Below are 19,573 nucleotides of genomic sequence, written 5' to 3'. Positions count from 1 at the left end.
AATGGTCCCTCACGTTTACACCCATTTGCAACGTTAGTCTTTCCGTCCAAATATTAGCGAAGGGTGCTTATGTGGCAAGTTTTTGGATACGTGGCACTGCCACTAGGAGAGAGAGATGCACATGCCTCTTCATCTCAAAAAAAAAAAAAAAACCTCAAACCCAGAAAGATGATGCTCCTTCTTCAACATCTTCATCTTCTTCAACAAAAAATCTAAAAATAAAAAAGTCAACACAAAGAAACAAATAGTGCAATTAATCAAGATTAAAACATTTACAAGTGGAGTAGACTTGAAGCCAAATTGATTATGATGCTTAAAATATGAAATGAATTTGAAGGCAACTCCAGATAGTGCTTCTTGATCGATTTGTGAATACCAACCATGTAGACAACATGCTTCTTGGTCTTTGGCTTCATCCTATTTGATTTTTCCATTACATTAATCAATCCGTGCCAGATTTGTTTTTAATTTCAAATGGGTTTCGATTGCAGGAAATGGGTTTCGATTTCAACTGGGTTTCAATCCGTCCATACCTCAGATCTGCTTGCATCTCTTTGAAGCTCTTCCTCTTCTCTGATTATGGGTGTTTTTTTGTTTGATTTATGGGTTTCTTTGGCAGTGGGTTTGGATGGAAGGGGTGCGGGTGGGTTTCGATCTGGGTTGAGTTTACGACGGCGGTGGATTTCTTCCATGGGGTGGGTGGGGGCGACGCGGGTCGGGGGAGGGTGGGTGGATATGTTTCTTCGATCTGAGTTGTGTCAAGTTAGAGAAGTGGAAGAATGAGACCTTTTAGCCCAGCTTTCCAGCAGAGAGAGGGATGAGAAAGAATTCAAGGTGCTTGGTCATTGAAATTGCTTTTCACAAACTCAGAAATTGATTACAACAGATTGATGAAGATGGGGTGGGTTGGGTTTGCTAGGTTTCTGGGTTTCTTTGAGATTTACGGTTGAGATTTGCTGGCTTTTTTATGGAAGATGAAGATGATGATGAAGTTTGTTGAAGAAGATGAAGATGATGAAGAAGGAAAGGAAGGAGATGAAGAAGCATCATATTTATAGGTTTGAGGTTTTTTTTTTTTTTCTGAGATGAAGAGGCATGTCTCTCTCTCCCAATGGCAGTGCCACGTATCCAAAGACTTACCACATAAGCATCCTCCGTTAATATTTTGACGGAAAGACTAACGTTGCAAACGGGTGTAAACGTGAGGGACCATTCTTGTAATTAAATTTGGTGGGGGACTAAAATCGTGGGTTTGGTGAACGTCAGGGACTAAAGTTGCAATTAAGCCATTGATTAAAGGTAATACCATCCAAATTTGGGATGTCCATATTGCTCTCCTTGAATTTCTGCTCAAAGAAGGACTTGATTCCATCCTTTACTGTACACGGATCCTCCACCCAAGCGTCATTTAAAAGAATTCCATTAACAGGGTTTAATCGCATCCTCCATTTAACAGTACCATGGAAAAATCAGGTATTATCATCTCCTTCCTTAAGCCACTGAAGCCGCGCTTTTTGACACAAGAGCGACTCATTTAAGCTGCAAACACGCCAAAATTCTCCAGTAAGCACCTTCCTCTCCACCCTTTCCGCCTCTGATAACGCATCTTCCTCAGCCTTTAAGTCTAAATTGTTCATTTTCTCAACAATCTCCTTCTTTTTAGCATTCAAATCCCCAAATATCTCCACATTCCACTGTTTCAGTTTGCTTTTCATCATTTTTAGTTTCTCCTTAAACACAAATATTCTTCTGCCTTGCACCTCCAAACCCCTCCAGTTATCCGCCACAAACTTACCAAACTGGGGATCCTTTTGCCAACAGTTCAGTACTTTGAAAGGTTTGGGACCCCATTCTTGGTTCAACTGCTTTAGAACAATTGGGCAATGGTCGGATAGGTCACGATCCAGAACCTGCTGAATGCTATTTGGCCACACTTCAAGCCAATCAAGGGAAACCAATCAACGATCCAACCTACTCATTGAGGTACCATTCGGTCTAAACCACGTAAATTTCCTCCCTGTCATAGGAATATCAAAAAGCTCCACATAACAAGACTTTCAAAGTTCCTCTTCACATTGAAGATCATAAATGCTTGGTGGCAGTGACTAATGAAACATGGAAGTGGCATCATAGATTTGGTCAACTCAACTTCAGAAGTCTAGAACATATGAGCAAGGATGGATTAGTGACTGGACTACCTCACATCAAATCACCAACTGAACTGTGTGATGAAGATTATAAATGATTAAATTTAGTAATTAAGGTATTTTTGTAATTTTAATTTTAAATTAGTATATTTTAATTATATAAGTGGAACTTAAAATTAATTAAAATAAGTTCTGACATGTCACTTAGTATCATGGCCGGAGCTTCGCCATCCGACAAGGACCGAAACCAAACATCTAGGTCGTGGGGATAATAACCAAACTATTTTCGGACAATCGATTAAAATCGAATGTCAATACATATAGACTAATTTCACGATTACTTTTTTATTTTTTTTGTCAAAATCGAATATCATATTTAATAAAGAAAAATGATGATGTACCGACGGTGTAAAGTTTTTTTACACCGTCAACCATTCAGATTTCAAGAATGTGCCACGTCAATTAATGAAATTAAATAAAAAGAGATTTTTTCCCACATCCTTAAAATCTGATTGGTTAACGGTGTAAAAAAAACTTTACACCGTCGAGCATAGAAATTAAAAATAGAACGTTGGAGTTTCATTCCTTTTTCAACCGAACGTTGGAGATTTTCTCACCCTTTACACAATGTGGGCCCAAACCAACTAGGGTATTGAGGCTCCTCCACGGACCCACTCTGGAAACTAAAAAAGTATTGCACCCCACTTCACTTTTTATATTTTCTTCATCTGAAAAGGTTGCCTGTTATTTTTTTCCACATCATGCACACAGCCAAACCATGTGGCTTTAGATTTTGAATTTCAAATTCGAATGTACACAAAGAAACGGCCACATGGAATAAAATAAAATAATAAGACCACTCACATAGAGTCATAGCTCAAGTGAAGTTTGGATCTTTTGAGGTTTCAACCACGTTGTAGTGAAACATGGGAGACTCAGCTTGTCTCATGCAACCATTCTGCTATGCTTCCGGCATTACCAATGAAGCCAACGAGGTCAGTTCAACTAGCAGTCACTTCTTCTATCAATAATTTGATTCTTAAATCCCTTGAAATAATAATTTCTATCTTGTTTTTATGCTTCTCTGTTCTTCCTTTTTTGCTTGGTTATGCATGTAGTTTATGAAAAAATGAGAGTAAAAGTAGAAATCTGCATTTTCAGCTGGTGTTTGTCTCTGCATTCACCTCAAGAATTGACTGGATTTTTTTTTACCTGGTGTCCCCTTATAACCAATTTTTTCATGAACTTGGAAACTTGCATATAACTGGTTGTTTATCTTTGGTGAGTTGTGAATTGGGATGCCAAAACATCGTACATTATGTGGATGTTTAGAAGCTCATTCAAAAATCATGGTAGATAGAAGCAAAAACCTAAGATAAGTTGCTTCTGTCCAACACGATTTTGCCTTCAATGTGATTTTTGGATGAGTTTCCAAAAATGGTTTCAAGCTTTGTTTTGGGCCAATTGTTGGGTATAATTGAGGAAAAAAAAGACCTTTTTTGTTTTTCTATGTTGTGTCAAGGTTCACCTTGAAAAAACTGAGAAACTTGTGTGTTTCAGAATAACTCAATCCATGCACTTGGGCAGTCAATCTCGTTTGGGAGGTTCATGTCAGAATCACTGGCATGGGAGAAGTGGTCTAGTTTCTCCCACAACCGCTACGTTGAAGAGGCAGAGAGGTATTCAAGACCTGGTTCAGTTGCACAGAAAAAAGCATTCTTTGAAGCTCACTACAAGAAACTTGCAGCTCAGAAAGCAGCTGCTATGCTTGAACAAGCAAACAATGCTGAAGCACAAAACAATGCCACAGAACAAGAAGATGCTTCAGTGATTGATGATGAAGGGGTTGTCAAGGGAGAACAAGATGCAAAAGTTTTGAGTTTGATCTCTGAGTCAGATCCTCCCATTGTCAGAGCTATTGGCCATGATTCAGATTCAAATGCAGAGGCAAGTATCATATCTGAAAGTAACATGGTAGAGGAAGCTGAACCAGATATGGAACAAGCAGTTGTTGCAGGAAATTCAATAAAGGTTGAATTGAAAAATCAGCTTGATGAAGTTGATGCCCATAAAGAGCAGAGTGAAAAGCTTAGTGTCACACCTCTGATTATGACACCAACAGTGAAGGTTTGTTCTGTTAATTTATCTGGAGGAACATTTTTGTTGAGTGATGATATTTGTGCATACAAGCAGATCCAAGATCAAACATCCAACATACACCTCATTTTTCACTTTATCGCTCTTCTTATCCCATCTATTGTTTTTTTCTCTTCTCTTCATTTCCCACGGAGGTGTCTGTTCTTGTCTGCACTATACAACAATGACTACATATCATTTTCCAATTTTTTTAGTTTTGGTGTTTTGAAGTCATAGCACTGACATAGTTGTTATTGCAGCAGGTCCTTGACCCCAAATCTGATCAGGAAGTTTTGGCATGGACTGGCAAGAAGAAACCACCAGTTTCTCTCTCTGAGTTATTAAAAGCTAATGCAACTTCCAGGTTCACTTCAACACCTGTTAAATCCACTGCTCCTAATGGAACCACCAAGTTCATCTCCACACCTGTTAAACCCATTGCTCCTATTTCGTCCAAAAGAGATAATATTGCTACCCCAATGAGCAACAAGCTTCCCACATTAAGCAGCAACAACAACAAAAGTCGAATCCCACTAACTGAGGTCGACTATATGGATCACACTACGCCATTGAGCCGTATCCCTGCTGCATTAAACACTACAGATAAAAAGAGATCAACTCCTAAGTCGCTTCAAATGTCAGCTAATTTTACACCCATTAGAGAACTAAACAGATTGACAGCATCAGTTATGAGGAAATTTGAAAGTACAAGAGCTGGTGCTGGCTCTTCCAAGGCTTCAAATGATAGCTTGATGACTCCTCTAAGAACCCCAACTATGGTAGTATTCAAGTTTTTTGCTGTAACTTTTCAATTTTTAACAAGCCTTCAACTTCAATTTTGACTTAGTCATCCAAGTTGCAATTGCTGTCAAGGATGCTGAACTGAAGTATTTTCAAATTACAGGTTTCCAAGGAGATGCAAAAGCATTCTTCATTGACTCCACTAACTGAAAAGAAAAGGTACATGATTTCTTCAAAATTGTTAACTGTAATGTGAAACTGTTGGCTTTCACTTTTTCTGTCCCAGTTCTCATCCTGATATTGTGCTTGTAAATTTTGAATAATCATAGGAACAAAACACCTATTGATCCATCAACCGCAGGCAACCGTACATCTGGCCCTAAGTGGCGCTTGCTTTATGGAGAGTAAGTTATTTCCACTTAGATTACCTGAGTATAAAATAATGGAACAATTTGTCTTATTTTTTCCTACTCTTGAAATGCATGGTGATATGATACCATAAGTCTAGGTGTTCATTTTAGTACTAATAAAAGCCTTCACTGTAAGATAAAAAATTAGGGTGAGCCGGTGAGGGGATGGGGCTAGTCCAAGACAGTGAAAATTGTCAGGCTAGAACCTGCAATTGTGAGTACGAGACCTAGTGATGGAAACCAAAGTCACAGTAAAGAGAAACAGTAAGCAAAATGAGGAAAAAAGATTTAATATTGATTGAATCAGAACAAATACAATAGCAGAAGCTAAAGTCCCAGAGTAAACACTCCTATAGAGAAGAAACCTCTCTATCCAGATATTTTCTTAACAATACTCTTCATACCCCTTCCCTTTGCTAACAATGAACCTATAAAGGGAATCTCTACACCTCACACATTCCTCCCCCTCCGCATTTCACGTAACTCACACATTCCTCCCCCTCCGCATTTCACGTAACTAACTCTCCAACCTCACTCTCTCACCTCCAGCTCATATTCCTGAAGCTTCTTTCCCTTTCTTATTTTTCCTAACATAAACCCTCCACACTTTGGGCCTGCTCTCTTGTGTTTTGGCCCACTCTCTACCAACGGTCCTATCACTCCCACCATCTTGAGGAACAACCTTGAGGACCTTGAAAGCGGGAAACTGATTTGAAAGAGTAAACTCATCTTCCCATGTAGCTTCTTCAGCAGGTTTTCCTTGCCACTGAATCAAGTACTGAGTGATTGTCCCCCCCTGCTGCTGTACAGTGCGAACAGCCAAAATTGAGCTGGGTTCAATGGTAATAGGACTCTCTCCAGCCAAACCTTCTGGCAGATCTTTCTCAGCTTGATATTCCCCAATTGCCCGTTTCAAAAGAGAGACATGGAAGACAAGGTGGACTCGCGAATTTGCAGGCAAACGGAGTTTGTATGCGACAGCACCAATGCGTGCAACGACCTCGAAAGGACCAAAATAACGAGGAGCTAGCTTAGGATTAATCCTTTGAGCCACAGATTGTTGTTTGTAGGGTCGTAATTTCACAAAGACCCATTCACCCAACGCAAAGGAAATTTCCTTGCGTTTCTTATCAGCCTGGGATTTCATCTTGCCCTGAGCGCGCAAAAGATGGGCTTTCAGTTGGCGCAAAGCCTCATCACGATCCTGCAATTCACGGGCTACAGCCTCCACCTTAGTTTCTCCAATTGTGAAACGTAACAGAGTGGGTGGCGCTCTGCCATACACTACTTCAAAAGGGGTGACCCCAGTTGAGACATGGTACGTTGTATTGTACCAATATTCTGCCCAAGGCAGCCATTGAAGCCATGTCCGGGGTTGATCCGCGATAAAACATCTCAAGTAAGTTTCCAGACAACGATTGATGACCTCCGTTTGGCCATCCGTCTCAGGATGGTAGGCGGTGCTCATAGCCAAACGTGTGCCCTGTAGCTTGAATAATTCAGTCCAGAAAGTACTCACGAACACAGGATCACGGTCACTCACAATAGACACGGGAACACCATGAAGCCGCACTATCTCCTTAGCAAAAGTTTCTGCTATTCCTTTTGCTGTGTAGGGACGTTTGACTGGAAGGAAATGGGCATACTTAGATAAACGATCAACAACGACGAAAATTGTATCCGTACCTCTTATCTTAGGCAAACCCGTGATAAAGTCCATAGAAAGCTCTTCCCAGATTCTGTCAGGAATGGGTAGAGGCTGGAGTAAACCCCCTGGAGAAGTGGCCACATATTTCTGACGTTGACACACATCACACCCCTTCACAAACTGCTGTACTGAGTTCTTCATGCCAATCCAGTAGACATTAGCTGCCAGTCGACGATAGGTACGGTAGAAACCGGAGTGGCCCCCTTGTGGAGTGGTGTGGAATTCTTGGAGCAACTTGGGAATCCACTTAGAATTTGCAGAAATTACCAGTCGATTAGAGTAGTACAGCACCCCTTGAGAATAATTAAAACCGGGCTTGTTCATTGGGTCCTCTTTCAAAGCAGAGATGATGGAAGCTAATTTAGCGTCTTGATGCGCTTCTTGGACAATTTGTTCACCTTCTAACCAGCTTGGATAAGAGATTATAGAACTGAACTCTCCTTCTTCAAACATGCGGGACAAAGCGTCAGCTCCTTTGTTTGTTGGGCCAGGTTTATAAACTATATCAAACTGATATCCCAACAGCTTAGCGGCCCAGTTTTGCTGATCTACAGTGGTAATACGCTGGTGGAGCAATTGTCGAAGGCTCTTCTGGTCAGTACGTACGGTGAATTGCCTACCCAGCAAGTAGGGACGCCAATGCTGGATTGCCAACACAATGGCCATAAGCTCTTTCTCGTATGCCGACTTGGTCAAATTACGCTCACTGAGGGCTTTGCTAAAGTATGCTATTGGCCTTCCATTATGCAGTAAAATCGCTCCAATCCCATTCCCTGAAGCATCGCTCTCAATCACGAACGGTTGAGAGAAATCGGGTAGAGCCAACACGAGATCAGTGGTCATACAGGTTTTTAACATATCAAATGCTTCCTGTGCCTTCGCATTCCACTTGAAACCTTCCTTCTTGGTGAGGTCTGTTAACGGGCGAGCAATCTTCCCATAATTCTGGACAAACTTACGGTAGTAACCCGTTAGTTCCAAAAATCCTCTTACTCCCTTCACATTCTTGGGAGTAGGCCAATTGATGACACTTTGTATTTTGCTCGGATCCATGGAAACCCCCTGGAATGAGACTACATGCCCCAAATACTCAACTGACTGTTGTGCAAATGAGCATTTCTTTCGGTTTGCTACCAGCCCCTGTTTTCTCAGTCTGTCAAACACCATTGTGAGCTGCTGTAAGTGTGTTTCCCAGTCAGAACTGTACACTAATATGTCGTCGAAGAACACTAGTACATTCCGACGCAACAAGTCACGAAAAACCTCATTCATCAATGCTTGAAAGGTTGAAGGCGCGTTCATTAACCCAAAAGGCATTACCAAGTACTCGTAATGGCCTTCGTGGGTACGAAACGCAGTCTTGGGCACGTCTTCTTCTCTTACCAGAACTTGGTGGTACCCGGATTTCAAGTCCAATTTGGAGAAAAACCGAGCCCCATATAACTCATCAAGAAGCTCATCGATCACCGGAATGGGAAACTTATCAGGGATAGTGGCTTTGTTTAATTCACGGTACTCCAGGACCCATCTTTTTTTTTAACCAAGATTACTGGACTCGAAAAAGCACTCTGGCTATGTCTTATGATTCCCTGCTGTAACAGCTCTTGCACCTGCTTCTCAATTTCATCTTTGTGATGATGGGAATAACGGTATGGTCTCACGTTGACTGGACCATGCCCTGCTACTAAATTGATTTGATGCTCTCGCTGCCTCTTGGGTGGAAGCCCTCTTGGAGCCGTGAAAACGTCCACAAATTTCTCCAATAGGGAGGTTAATTGTTGGCTCTGCTTCTCAGTCAATTGCTCTACATTCCTGTTTTGTGATTTGGAAATTTGGGACTCCAAGACACTAGACAGAAAATACCCTTCAGGAGTTCTGATATCCTGGTGCAGAAAGCTTTGCAATGCCCCGTGATCATCTCGAGAGCCTCCCTGTCCCTGAAAATGGAACCAACGCCCTTCCTGTTGGAAGCGTACAGTCTGCTTTCCCCAATTAATGAGCATATCTCCCAGAGTTACCAACCATGCTATTCCCAGTACCAGGTCGATTCCATCAAGGTCGAAGAGTATGGCTTCCACTGTGGTTTTGTAATTAGCAATTTCCAAACTAACCTGCTCACACTTACCACTTGCAGTAGTCTTACTTCCATCTCCTAGAAGGATGCGCATCGTCGGAGTAGCTTGGGTTGCCCATCCCATAGTCTCGACCACACGCTTGGATATGAAATTGTGTGTGGCTCCGCTGTCCACGAGGATCAAAATCGGGACTCCCAGAATTGAGCCCTGCAGTTTCATTGTTTGTCCCTGTATGGGCTCGGAGCTCAGCCGCATGATGCTGCACGCGCCGTCGACTGCAGCATCGTCTTCATCCTCCGTTTCAGCTGATAGCTCCCCTGCTTCCCCAACGTCATCCCCTTCTTCCAGCAGCATGATTCGGATTTGTTTGTCTGGGCATTGATGGAGAGGGTGGTACTTTCCCCCACACTTAAAACAAAGACCCTTCTGCCGGCGATCCAACAGCTCTTGGTATGGTAGGTGGCGAACACCCTTGTCGCGCGGTTGGGGTCGAGGGTTCCCCTTCTCCTCTCTTCGATCTCCCTTATCGTTCTTCACCATGATCCAACCCGGAGGTGAATCCCGACCCGGTGGACCTGTCCCACTTGAAACTTGGTGGGCTGCTCGGGTAAAAGAACCCGGCCCATAACCCGATCGCATCCCTCCTCCTTTTGACCCGATTGATGAGCGAACCGGCCCATGGAGCTCCGTCTCTATTGCTTTGGCCAAGGGAATCAATCTGGATCGAGGGAGAGAAGTCAGGGCTCGCATGCTTCTGACCCGTGCGCGAATGTCTTCACGGAGGCCATGGATGAAGTATCCGAAATACTGTTCATCTGGGAGATTCGGTGCTTGTGATAGCAACCGCTCGAATTCCTGAACATACTCGTCAATGGTACCTCTCTGTTGAAGATCGGAAAGTTGCTCAAAGACATCTCCTCGATTAGCCGTTCCATAGCGTTCAAGCAGTTCATTGGTGAGTTTTTCCCAAGTTAAACCTGGGTCCAAGTGCAGCAAGGAGTTGAAGTAATGGATTGTGGATCCCTCCATACACAGGTGAGCCAGATTTACCTTGACCTCTGGACTCGTTCCCATGACATGGAAGTATACCTCAGCTCGAGCAATCCATCCTGCAGGGTCCTCTCCATTGAACAAAGGAAGCTCGACTTTCTTAGCCGATTTTCTAAATTCATCCAAGAGTCCTCCATCAAGCTTAGTCCAACCAGATACATAAGAAGGTCCTCCGTTCTCCTTCTCCGATCTAACAGGGTTGGGGTTATCGCGGATACTCCCAGAGTCTTCCTTCTCTGGCGTTGGTTTGCCCACATTCTGGGCCAGGAGTTCAAGCAACTGCGCTTGATTGTTGTCAGCTTTCTCCTGCATCAGGACAAGGGTAGTACGAAGATGAGCTACTTCGTCTTCAAGCGCTGCAACCTTTGCATCCATTTTCTTTGCTGTTTTCTGCGGTGGCATCAATCAGATTTCCAGCACTGGTATCAGTCTCGTGATTATCCGGCAGGTCGGACCAATTTGATGGAAACCAAAGTCACAGTAAAGAGAAACAGTAAGCAAAATGAGGAAAAAGGATTTAATATTGATTGAATCAGAACAAATACAATAGCAGAAGCTAAAGTCCCAGAGTAAACACTCCTATAGAGAAGAAACCTCTCTATCCAGATATTTTCTTAACAATACTCTTCATACCCCTTCCCTTTGCTAACAATGAACCTATAAAGGGAATCTCTACACCTCACACATTCCTCCCCCTCCGCATTTCACGTAACTCACACATTCCTCCCCCTCCGCATTTCACGTAACTAACTCTCCAACCTCACTCTCTCACCTCCAGCTCATATTCCTGAAGCTTCTTTCCCTTTCTTATTTTTCCTAACATAAACCCTCCACACTTTGGGCCTGCTCTCTTGTGTTTTGGCCCACTCTCTACCAACGGTCCTATCACCTAGTTATGCTCCACTCGAACAACCCCTTGCGGATACATATACATATACACCTTCTGTTTTATTTATATATGGTCCATTGATCTTGAAGGTTTTTATTTTTTATTTTTTTTACGACATTGTGTTTTCAGACGAGTATTTCCAATGTTTTATTTGCATGTAGGAACAAAATGAGATCCCCGGTTATAACATCTCCTTTCAACTTGAAGACAGAAGAAAGGGCTGCAAGAAGAAAGAAGGCAAAACCAAAATCCCTTATATTCTCTTCTATAGGTTTACTTAATATGGGTTACTAAATTGCTTGTTGTTTTTTTGTCTACGGGTCTTCTCAACTTTAGAAACTTGAAGAAAAGTTCAATGCTAATGAACCACAAAAGGTGCAGTTGCATACGAAACTCAAGGTGAGTGACTAGGAAAATCAATACCAAGTGTAAAATGTTGTGAGAAGTATCTTACTTTGTTCCTCAGGAACTCAATTTAATCAATAACATTCAATCCTGTAATTTGCAGGAAAAAGCAGGGACAGAGATTAGAAAACTAAGCCAAAGCTTTTGCTTTAAAGCCAGGCCACTACCTGATTTTTACAAGGAAAGGCCAGCATCAATAAATGAGACAAGAAAGGTCTAATTCTCAAATTCTTCACAATTATAGTGATTTGCTAACCTATTTGCACAATCATAATAGTCAATAACTGATAAAAGTTTAACTGTTGTCTTGCAGAACCCATGGCCACATTCTGAATCACCTAAAGAAGGAAGAAAACCCATTCCTTGTATGGCAGAAGGAAAAAACTTCTTTACCTCCAAACAGACCTTCACTGAAAAACAATAACACCAAGAATTTCCAGGGAAAGAGTGGTCGCGCCTTGACTCATCATCCACTAATATCAAACTCCATGATGAGTATTCCAACTCATGAGAATACATCACCAAATATTCAGCATGGAAATCAGAATGACAGAAATTACAGATAATGACCATGTTGAACGAATGAAGTGTGTGATCATGGTAAACTTGTAAATGTAGCTTCACAAAAATGAGGCTGTAACCACATTAATTAGGAACTAAAGATTGTTTATTGTATTCCGGGTACATAGCAACATTAGCAGCCTTCTAACCCTTTTCTATTTCCATCCTCATCATCCACCTTATTATTTTCCAATACATTCAAATGTCACTCCCAGTTTATGTAATATGTTAGTTGAGCTAATTTCTATTTTAAATGAGACGTATGTTTAAGTTGCAGGAAAAACTTTCCGAGTAGCACCTAGAAATAGGTAAGTGCATGTTCGAAAATTCGTTAAAAAGCCAGGGTGAAACAAAAACTCATGGTGGCAGAAACAAAAGCTAAGAGAAATTGCTTATGTCCACCATGATTTTGTTTTCACAGCAGTTTTCGAACGAGTTTCCAAACATACACTAATACCATATTGGCCTGTAATCATGAGATCCAGACAAATTGGCTCTTAATAACCAAAGAAAAGATTTACTGCAAACGCCAATCTTTTCCACAAAAGAAACAGAGTAAGATGCAAATACAGCTAAACTTTCAGGAATATGATGTACAAATATATTCACATAAGATTCATACATGTAGGCTGCCTTTCTACCTTGAAGATTTTTAGCAAATGAAATGCCACCTTACAAAACTGACAGCCATGGTTCTTGTTTAATTAGAAGTGCAGATGAGAAGCGTTCAAAATTTGCCTCCAAACACTAAAGAGTTCAAATTCTAGCATCTTTTGTCCATCTCTTTAAGATGTACTGGGATGGGACTATCATTATGTTCCGATAATCAAGAACTTTTAAAGCATGGCAGCATAAGACTCCCAAATACTCAAATTTCATACAGCTGCAACTGATTTTCTCATTAAAAGAATCAAAAGTAACAGTGTACTCTCGCGCTTGTTCATATATACTAACTTTATAAATATACAGGGATCCACTCTCAGTGCAATGCTTTACCACTAGATTTAAACTTGCTTCATATTCCTTCTGGAATAACTCAAATATCTCTGGCGTATACGGGTCTCTTGCGTGCTTTAATGTAACAACATCCCCCATCAGGGCTGGCATACGCTGGCTCATGTCATAATTGGCTTCTAATTCCTTGTAGTGCCAATCAGTAACCATCTTCCCAAGATGCTTGAGAAATGAAAGAACATCTGAGTCATTCCTTAAGTGCTTTTTCAGGTTCCCAGTCAGATTTTCTCTCAGCAGGTTTGCTATGTCAGCATGAAAAACATGTCTTCCATATGGTATGGCCCATCGCTCTCTGCTTTCATATATTTCACACAACCATTCATTATCCCACAGATTATAATTGCCCAGGAGAGCATTCCATGCATTAACAAAATCCTCTTCTTCCTCATGATTAAACACACAGCTGCTCAAATCATGTACAAAAGAATCAGATTCAACAGACATACGAGTCAGTTGCTTGAAGGCATCCTGGTAGATATGCCATACACAAACTCGGTGATTTGTTTGAGGTAATACAGAATTGATTGCTTCAGCTATTGTTGCATCCTGATCTGTTAAGATTGTCATTGGCTTCCTTCCAGACATTGCCTCAATGAAAACATGAAACAGCCACTTTAAAGATTCCACAGATTCATCATACAGAAGTGCAGCACCAAAGATAATCATTTGCTTATGATTATTTACACCGAGGAATGGAGCAAATGGGCGGCAGTCTTTGTAAAATTTATAACTTCTATCAAAACAAACAACATCACCAAAATCACTGTAGTCTACTATCATCTTTGAATCAGCCCAAAATATATTAGTTAGTTGATCACCAGCATCAAGCTGGAAAGCATAAAAGGAAGAAGGGTTCTTTGATTGCTTTCTTTGAAAGTGGTCCTTAATCTTTTCAATTTCTCCCTCTTTTATTTCTCTTGTACATTTGAAAGGTAGTTTATGCTCATAACCTATGGGATCATAATCTTGGTCAGCAAAACCTTCAACTGTCCTGCAATTGATTTCAGCGGTTGAATTAGGCAGTAAGTTGGATCCATCTCCATTTACAATGTTGTTTTCGACTTCAGTTGCGGCTGATCTCTTCTGTGATCTTAACATTTGAACTCTACATGGAGGAACAAGCTCATGATTATGCTTTTCTTCAAAGTGAGTTACATGATACCTATCATCAGGTTGACGAGAAATAAGCAGCTGTGCTAAACAACCAATTCTAGTATCCTTCCGAGGTCTCTTTGCATTCCCATCCTGTTTGTCTTTCTTCCGAAAACCTTCCCTGAAACAAGTAAACCTTCTAGACGCTACTGCACCATCAACTTTACTCCTATTTGCATAATCTTTTCTTACACTGAAACCTACACGTCCAGCATATGTATTATAAAATTCATACGCATGGTTCTCTGCGTCAAATCTCATTCCTAGTTTTGGTACCCCATCCAATTGGGACTCAACTAAGCACGTTTCCAGAGCTTGAGCAAAATACAATTTTCTCTGTGATGGTAACATATGAGAAGCAGACGGTGATACAAACTCATGATTGTGCTCTCTTTCAAAATGTGTGACAAGAAACTTGCCATTCGGCTGACGAACAATAGTCATATGAGCCAAGCAACCAGTCCTGGTTTCGTGCTGGATTCTCCTCAGGTTTGTAGTATTCTTGTTAGGACGATAACCCTGTCTGTGGCAGGTGTATCTTCTGGACATCACTGCACCATCTAACCTACTTTTGTTGACAAAATCCTTTCTTACGCTGAAACCATTCAGAACAGCATACTTGCTATAACACTTGTAAGCATGGTCTTCTGATTCAAACACCATGCCAATCTGTGGTTCCATATCTATTTGGTCCTCATTTTCTACATCAGTATTGATCATTGATATAGAGGTAGTATTGGGGTTCTGACACAGCTGTCCACTACTGACATTAATATGAAATATGTCATCAGGGGAAGTGTTCGAGATTTGACATTCATCATCATTTTCTATCTGAATATGGTCAACAGGACAAACATTTGGGCTTGCACGCTTCATCTGTGTGTCAATGATCTTGTTACTGTCTGCAGCAGAGGAATCCTTTGAGCTGTGACTCTCCTGCCCCACATTAGTCACCACCACAAGTGATATTGCACATTCATTTTCTGCATTATTTTGCTGGGGAGGCCTTTTCATATGATCCGGTTCAGTATCCTCCATGGCCTTTCTTCTACATATCCAAGAGGCAACCAAGTGAGGGGGAGAAAATGCAGTAGCAGCAGAAGTAAATCAGCATTGAATACAGATGTATTATGAACAATGAACCAAAACAAAACAATGGCTATATCAAAAGTCAAAACAGAATATGATATACTTTGTCTCTGCTCCAGAATATCAAGGAAAGAAATGGTTTAATTGTTTCAAAATGGATAATAACAGAAATCAAGACTAATTTTTTTTTCTTTTTAATTATTTAACTGTTCAGAAGGGCTGCTAAAAACACAAAATGTATTATTTATGTAATTTCCTAAGGATTTGTAACTTTTGGCATGTAATTCCTACAGCACATATGCAGGTATATGTTGATAAACCTCAGTCTAAGACTTTGGCCTTGTCAGAAGAATAGAATCAAAAGCTTAAATTTCTTTAGCAGGAAAAAGATATAAATAATATTTCGGTATAGGTTTTGGCCCGGCTGGATGTAGATAGGTTTATATAGTTCAGGGTCATCTATAGCTTGACACTGAATGATCTGAACATGATGAATATCAAAGAGCACACCACTATGGTCACAGATTACAACACTAACCTGTACAGCTCAACTTGGTTGAGTATGTGAAAAGTGAGAAAATATATTGAAAACAGAGAACGAACTGAAAGTGATTTTCTATACACAGAATGAAAACAATTTTCTACCAAATTTATGGTGGTGCAGATTGAGAATGAGTACATCAATATCTATTTTATTTTTTAAATACCCATATCTTGGTAAGTTATCAAATATTTAGTAGTAGTTGCTGGTAATATTTAGTGCGCTAACGATAAATATTTGAACTCTTAATGGATATCACCATCCAAGAAACATTGGCACTAAAGCAAATCTTGTAAGGGCATCATATTTTTATAAGCCAACAAATTTTATTGATAAACATAAAATGAGTACAAGGTGTACCCAATACCAAAAAAAATAAAAATTAAAAGAAATTAAGCTAAGAATAGCTTGCCCCGGGAACACTTATATGACACCAATCAAACAACAAGCTGGATTAGACTCTCAACATGAAAAAGAACAAGAAAAGAAGCTTATCTCTTGCCCCCAACCACTACCAAGATCTTATCTTGATTAGCTGGAGAATATCATCAATACATAACCTTGAGGGTTTGAAAATCAGTTGCGATCCACCAAGACCAAATGCTCTAGGTGAGTTATCAAACATCTATTGGCTGTTGGTTATATTTGTCCAGCCTATTTTACAAAGTCCAAACGAGAGAGCCTAATATCATTCCATTACATTCCCTCAATCTGAACATATTTAAACAATAATGAGAAAACATTTTCCCAGCCTCTGGGATATATTATACACACTTGCATTGTCCTCTCTCGCTAAAATTCAAAAAGTTCATTCACAGAACATTTAACACGTCACGCCAGAACAAAACCAGGTGAAAAATAAGGGCTTGAATCAATCATATAGGGTTAGGGCTACCAATTGCAGTTAAAAAATTCAAAAAAGTAAATAAAGAATGACAAGCAATGAAATTGAAGTGATCCACACAGAATTTAACTATGGCTAAATTTAACAAGAACATAATAAGGAAAAGAGGCCAGTTGCACAGTTAGTTAACCCTAAATTAGATGAATTTGCAAAAAATTGGAACCAACCACATTTTCATACCTATTGTTATCAATGAAGGTTTATATTGATCACATTATTCTTTGAGACATGGTTTTCTGGTTATGGGTGAACTCAGTGATTTTTCAAAGATAGTGTTTTAGTGTAATAGCTAATATGAAAAATTTACAAAAAAATTGATTAAGGAATGAATTGTATTGGTTCATGCGATTATGATGAAGTGCTTAAGAAAGAGAGGGAGAGAGAGAGAAAGTGGGAACCTGGGAAGAGAGATGAATTGGAAGAACCGTAGTAGGGTTTTTATTTTGATGCTGTTCCCTTCGTTTCGTTCGGAAGAGGAGAATACAATTTCTATTTCATTTTCAGTTGATCTCGAATTTGCTCGCTCAGTGGTCAGTAGGCAATACCACACCGGACGTCAGTTTCAAAAGACACAACCAAGCCGACCAGACTTGTACAGGTCCCCTTATGCAGCAGACCGAAATGGAACATGAACACAATAGAATGAGGGAAAGCAGAATAAAAAATAAAAATACATTTCTACTTTTTGGATAATTTATAGTGGAATGGAAAAATTTACCTCTTCATTATTTAGACAATGGATCAAGTGGTAAATTTTTGAAGTGGTAAATTTTCCACTCCATAATTTATGGTGTTAGCGAACAGGAGAATTGACATAGAATAAGGGCAAAAATAATATTTTTACAAGGTTTAAATATGTTGGAGGTCCCTCATGTCGTTTTCTGTTAGAAAACTAACGATTCTTGTAACGGTGAGGGCTTATCCAAGCCCTCCCTATTATTTTCTAAATAGGGGTGTATTCCCAAAAAAATATTTTGTAGGGGCCTAAACCAAAGTATTACTATTTTAGAGTGACCTCCAACATATTTAAGCCTTTTACAATGTATTAGATGAGCATCATTTCCATTCCATTCCACCTAAATTGGAAAGGAACAAAAGTGAGGAAAAGTAATGGAACATCAGAGAGTTGGTATCATTCGTTTCAATTGGCTTCCATCATCTTTTTAATAACACAATCAATGGATCTGTCATTCCCTCCCCTCCATTCCACTCTACTCCATTCCCTTCCCTCAATCCAAACAAAACCTAAAGGAAGGCGGGAGAAAAAGTAAATCAGACCCGTGAAGTTTGGGTCAGGTGCGAGTTACACCCTCACATTTTAAAATGAGAATGTATATCGTTAAAGTTTTTAAAGGGTGTAAAATAACCCTTTTGTTAATATTTTTTTTTAAAAATTTAACATAGTTTATCAAATGATATGCACATCATTTCCCCCCCTAAAATACCCCTGATGGCAATAGACGCAACAAATGAGCTCCACTACGCCTTATCCCCTTCTTCAAAATAACTCAGTGTCCTCATCTTAAATTAATATGATATGTAAAAGAATACACGATTCTTTTAATACTTTTGACACTGAAAAAGTAATATTAATTCTAATTGAAATACAGATCTAATAATTGCAATTAGAAATGAAAGATTTGATATTAAATTACTTTTGAAAATAAGTTACTTTTTACATGTCTGATTATCAAAATATGTCAATACAACATTATTGATTAATCTTAATCTTATTTAGTTTTGTTTATAAAAAAATTGAAAGCCACCTTACTAAATCAAACATTTTTCATAAAAAATATCAGAAATTATCATATACCACGGTGCGGGAAAAAAAGACAAGCATTTTTTATGTCAGAATGAGTAATTTACAAGGGTAGGGGAGAAAAATATTATGTGTGTCATGTGATAAATTAAGTTAAAATTTAACATAAACAATTAAAAAAGTTTATATTACACACTTTAAAAATTTTAAGGACATAAATGCACATTTTGAAATGTTAGGGTCTGAGTCACACGTGACTCAAACTTCAGGGAGCTAATTTGTTGTTTTGCCTTAAAGGAAACATACGTATTTTAGAGATATCTAACGGATATTAGTGGACCGATGTAAAAATCGTTACTAACCTATATGTTTCTTGGATATAATATGATTAAAGCTTTTGCAATTATTGTTAGAATTTTGGGTCACAAATGTAACTTTTAATTGTGTTAGGGCCATTATTTAATTAGCCAAAACTAAAGTGGTCTATTTAATATTGATCTTATGGCTAAGGGCATATGTGTTATGAAAAGGTATTGTGCGGATACCATAAGGCAATATTCTAATTTGATGAGGGGCCAAATTAGAAATATTGAAAACAGAATTGTAACTGATGCAGTTACTTATAGGGTTATGGTCCCCAATTGTAGACACAATAACGTAATAAACGTGAAAAGTTTCTCTTCATCCCCATCAGAGGAGAACATCAGGAAACCTAAGGGTGATCTACAATTGGAAGATCACAACCCCAAATCCTTCAACGGTTTCCATGGCTCATTCAGGTACGCATCCGCTTTATGTGTTTCATCTTGAATTCGGGTATGGGTTAATCAAGTGTGGTTTAGGATTATGCTCCTGTTTTCTATATGGGTAGAAAGCATGTGGTTAGGATCAAATCCTTATTTGTTAGAAACCTACAAGTGGTATCAGAGCCACCCATACTTGATTCATGTATGAAATTGGGAAATTTTTTTGAGATTAGGGTTCTAATT

At 39.6% G+C, this 19,573-nt stretch overlaps 2 protein-coding genes across 3 annotated transcripts; one reads left to right on the top strand and one right to left on the bottom strand.

Annotated features, from left to right (window-relative positions):
• Positions 1–2,955: 2,955 nt before the first annotated feature.
• On the top strand, positions 2,956–12,346 carry LOC130737793 (protein WVD2-like 4). Of its 2 annotated transcripts, none has more exons than XM_057589633.1 (9): positions 2,956–3,142; positions 3,708–4,274; positions 4,547–5,062; positions 5,188–5,243; positions 5,354–5,428; positions 11,318–11,393; positions 11,493–11,555; positions 11,665–11,775; positions 11,875–12,346. In XM_057589633.1, the coding sequence occupies exons 1-9, from the start codon at positions 3,074–3,076 to the stop codon at positions 11,983–11,985; spliced, it is 1,644 nt and encodes a 547-aa protein (XP_057445616.1). In that variant the 5' UTR covers positions 2,956–3,073; the 3' UTR covers positions 11,986–12,346. The 2 variants fall into 2 exon arrangements, with proteins under 2 accessions (XP_057445616.1, XP_057445615.1); XM_057589632.1 differs by having other exon boundaries at positions 2,958–3,142; positions 4,544–5,062.
• A 34-nt stretch (positions 12,347–12,380) lies between these two features.
• On the bottom strand, positions 12,381–17,485 carry LOC130737791 (protein FAR1-RELATED SEQUENCE 5-like). The gene is made up of 2 exons (XM_057589631.1): positions 17,221–17,485; positions 12,381–15,336 (listed from the first exon to the last, which is right to left on the bottom strand). The coding sequence occupies exon 2, from the start codon at positions 15,324–15,326 to the stop codon at positions 12,879–12,881; it is 2,448 nt and encodes an 815-aa protein (XP_057445614.1). The 5' UTR covers positions 15,327–15,336; positions 17,221–17,485; the 3' UTR covers positions 12,381–12,878.
• Between the last annotated feature and the right edge of the window lie 2,088 nt (positions 17,486–19,573).

The sequence above is a fragment of the Lotus japonicus genome, chromosome 2 (assembly GCF_012489685.1).
Source record: "Lotus japonicus ecotype B-129 chromosome 2, LjGifu_v1.2".
In the NCBI taxonomy this organism is placed as follows: Eukaryota; Viridiplantae; Streptophyta; class Magnoliopsida; order Fabales; family Fabaceae; genus Lotus; species Lotus japonicus.
This window is presented reverse-complemented; position numbering and strand designations above follow the sequence as displayed.

What these genes read in the sequence shown, in the direction of transcription:
- LOC130737793 (XM_057589632.1), top strand. Translation starts at nt 3,074, where the DNA reads ATGGGAGACTCAGCTTGTCTCATGCAACCATTCTGCTATGCTTCCGGC. An exon ending in TTACCAATGAAGCCAACGAG is followed by an intron (nt 3,143 to 3,707) that starts GTCAGTTCAACT and finishes TGTGTGTTTCAG; the next exon opens with AATAACTCAATCCATGCACT. An exon ending in CTCTAAGAACCCCAACTATG is followed by an intron (nt 5,063 to 5,187) that starts GTAGTATTCAAG and finishes TTCAAATTACAG; the next exon opens with GTTTCCAAGGAGATGCAAAA.
- LOC130737791 (XM_057589631.1), bottom strand. Translation starts at nt 15,326, where the DNA reads ATGGAGGATACTGAACCGGATCATATGAAAAGGCCTCCCCAGCAAAAT.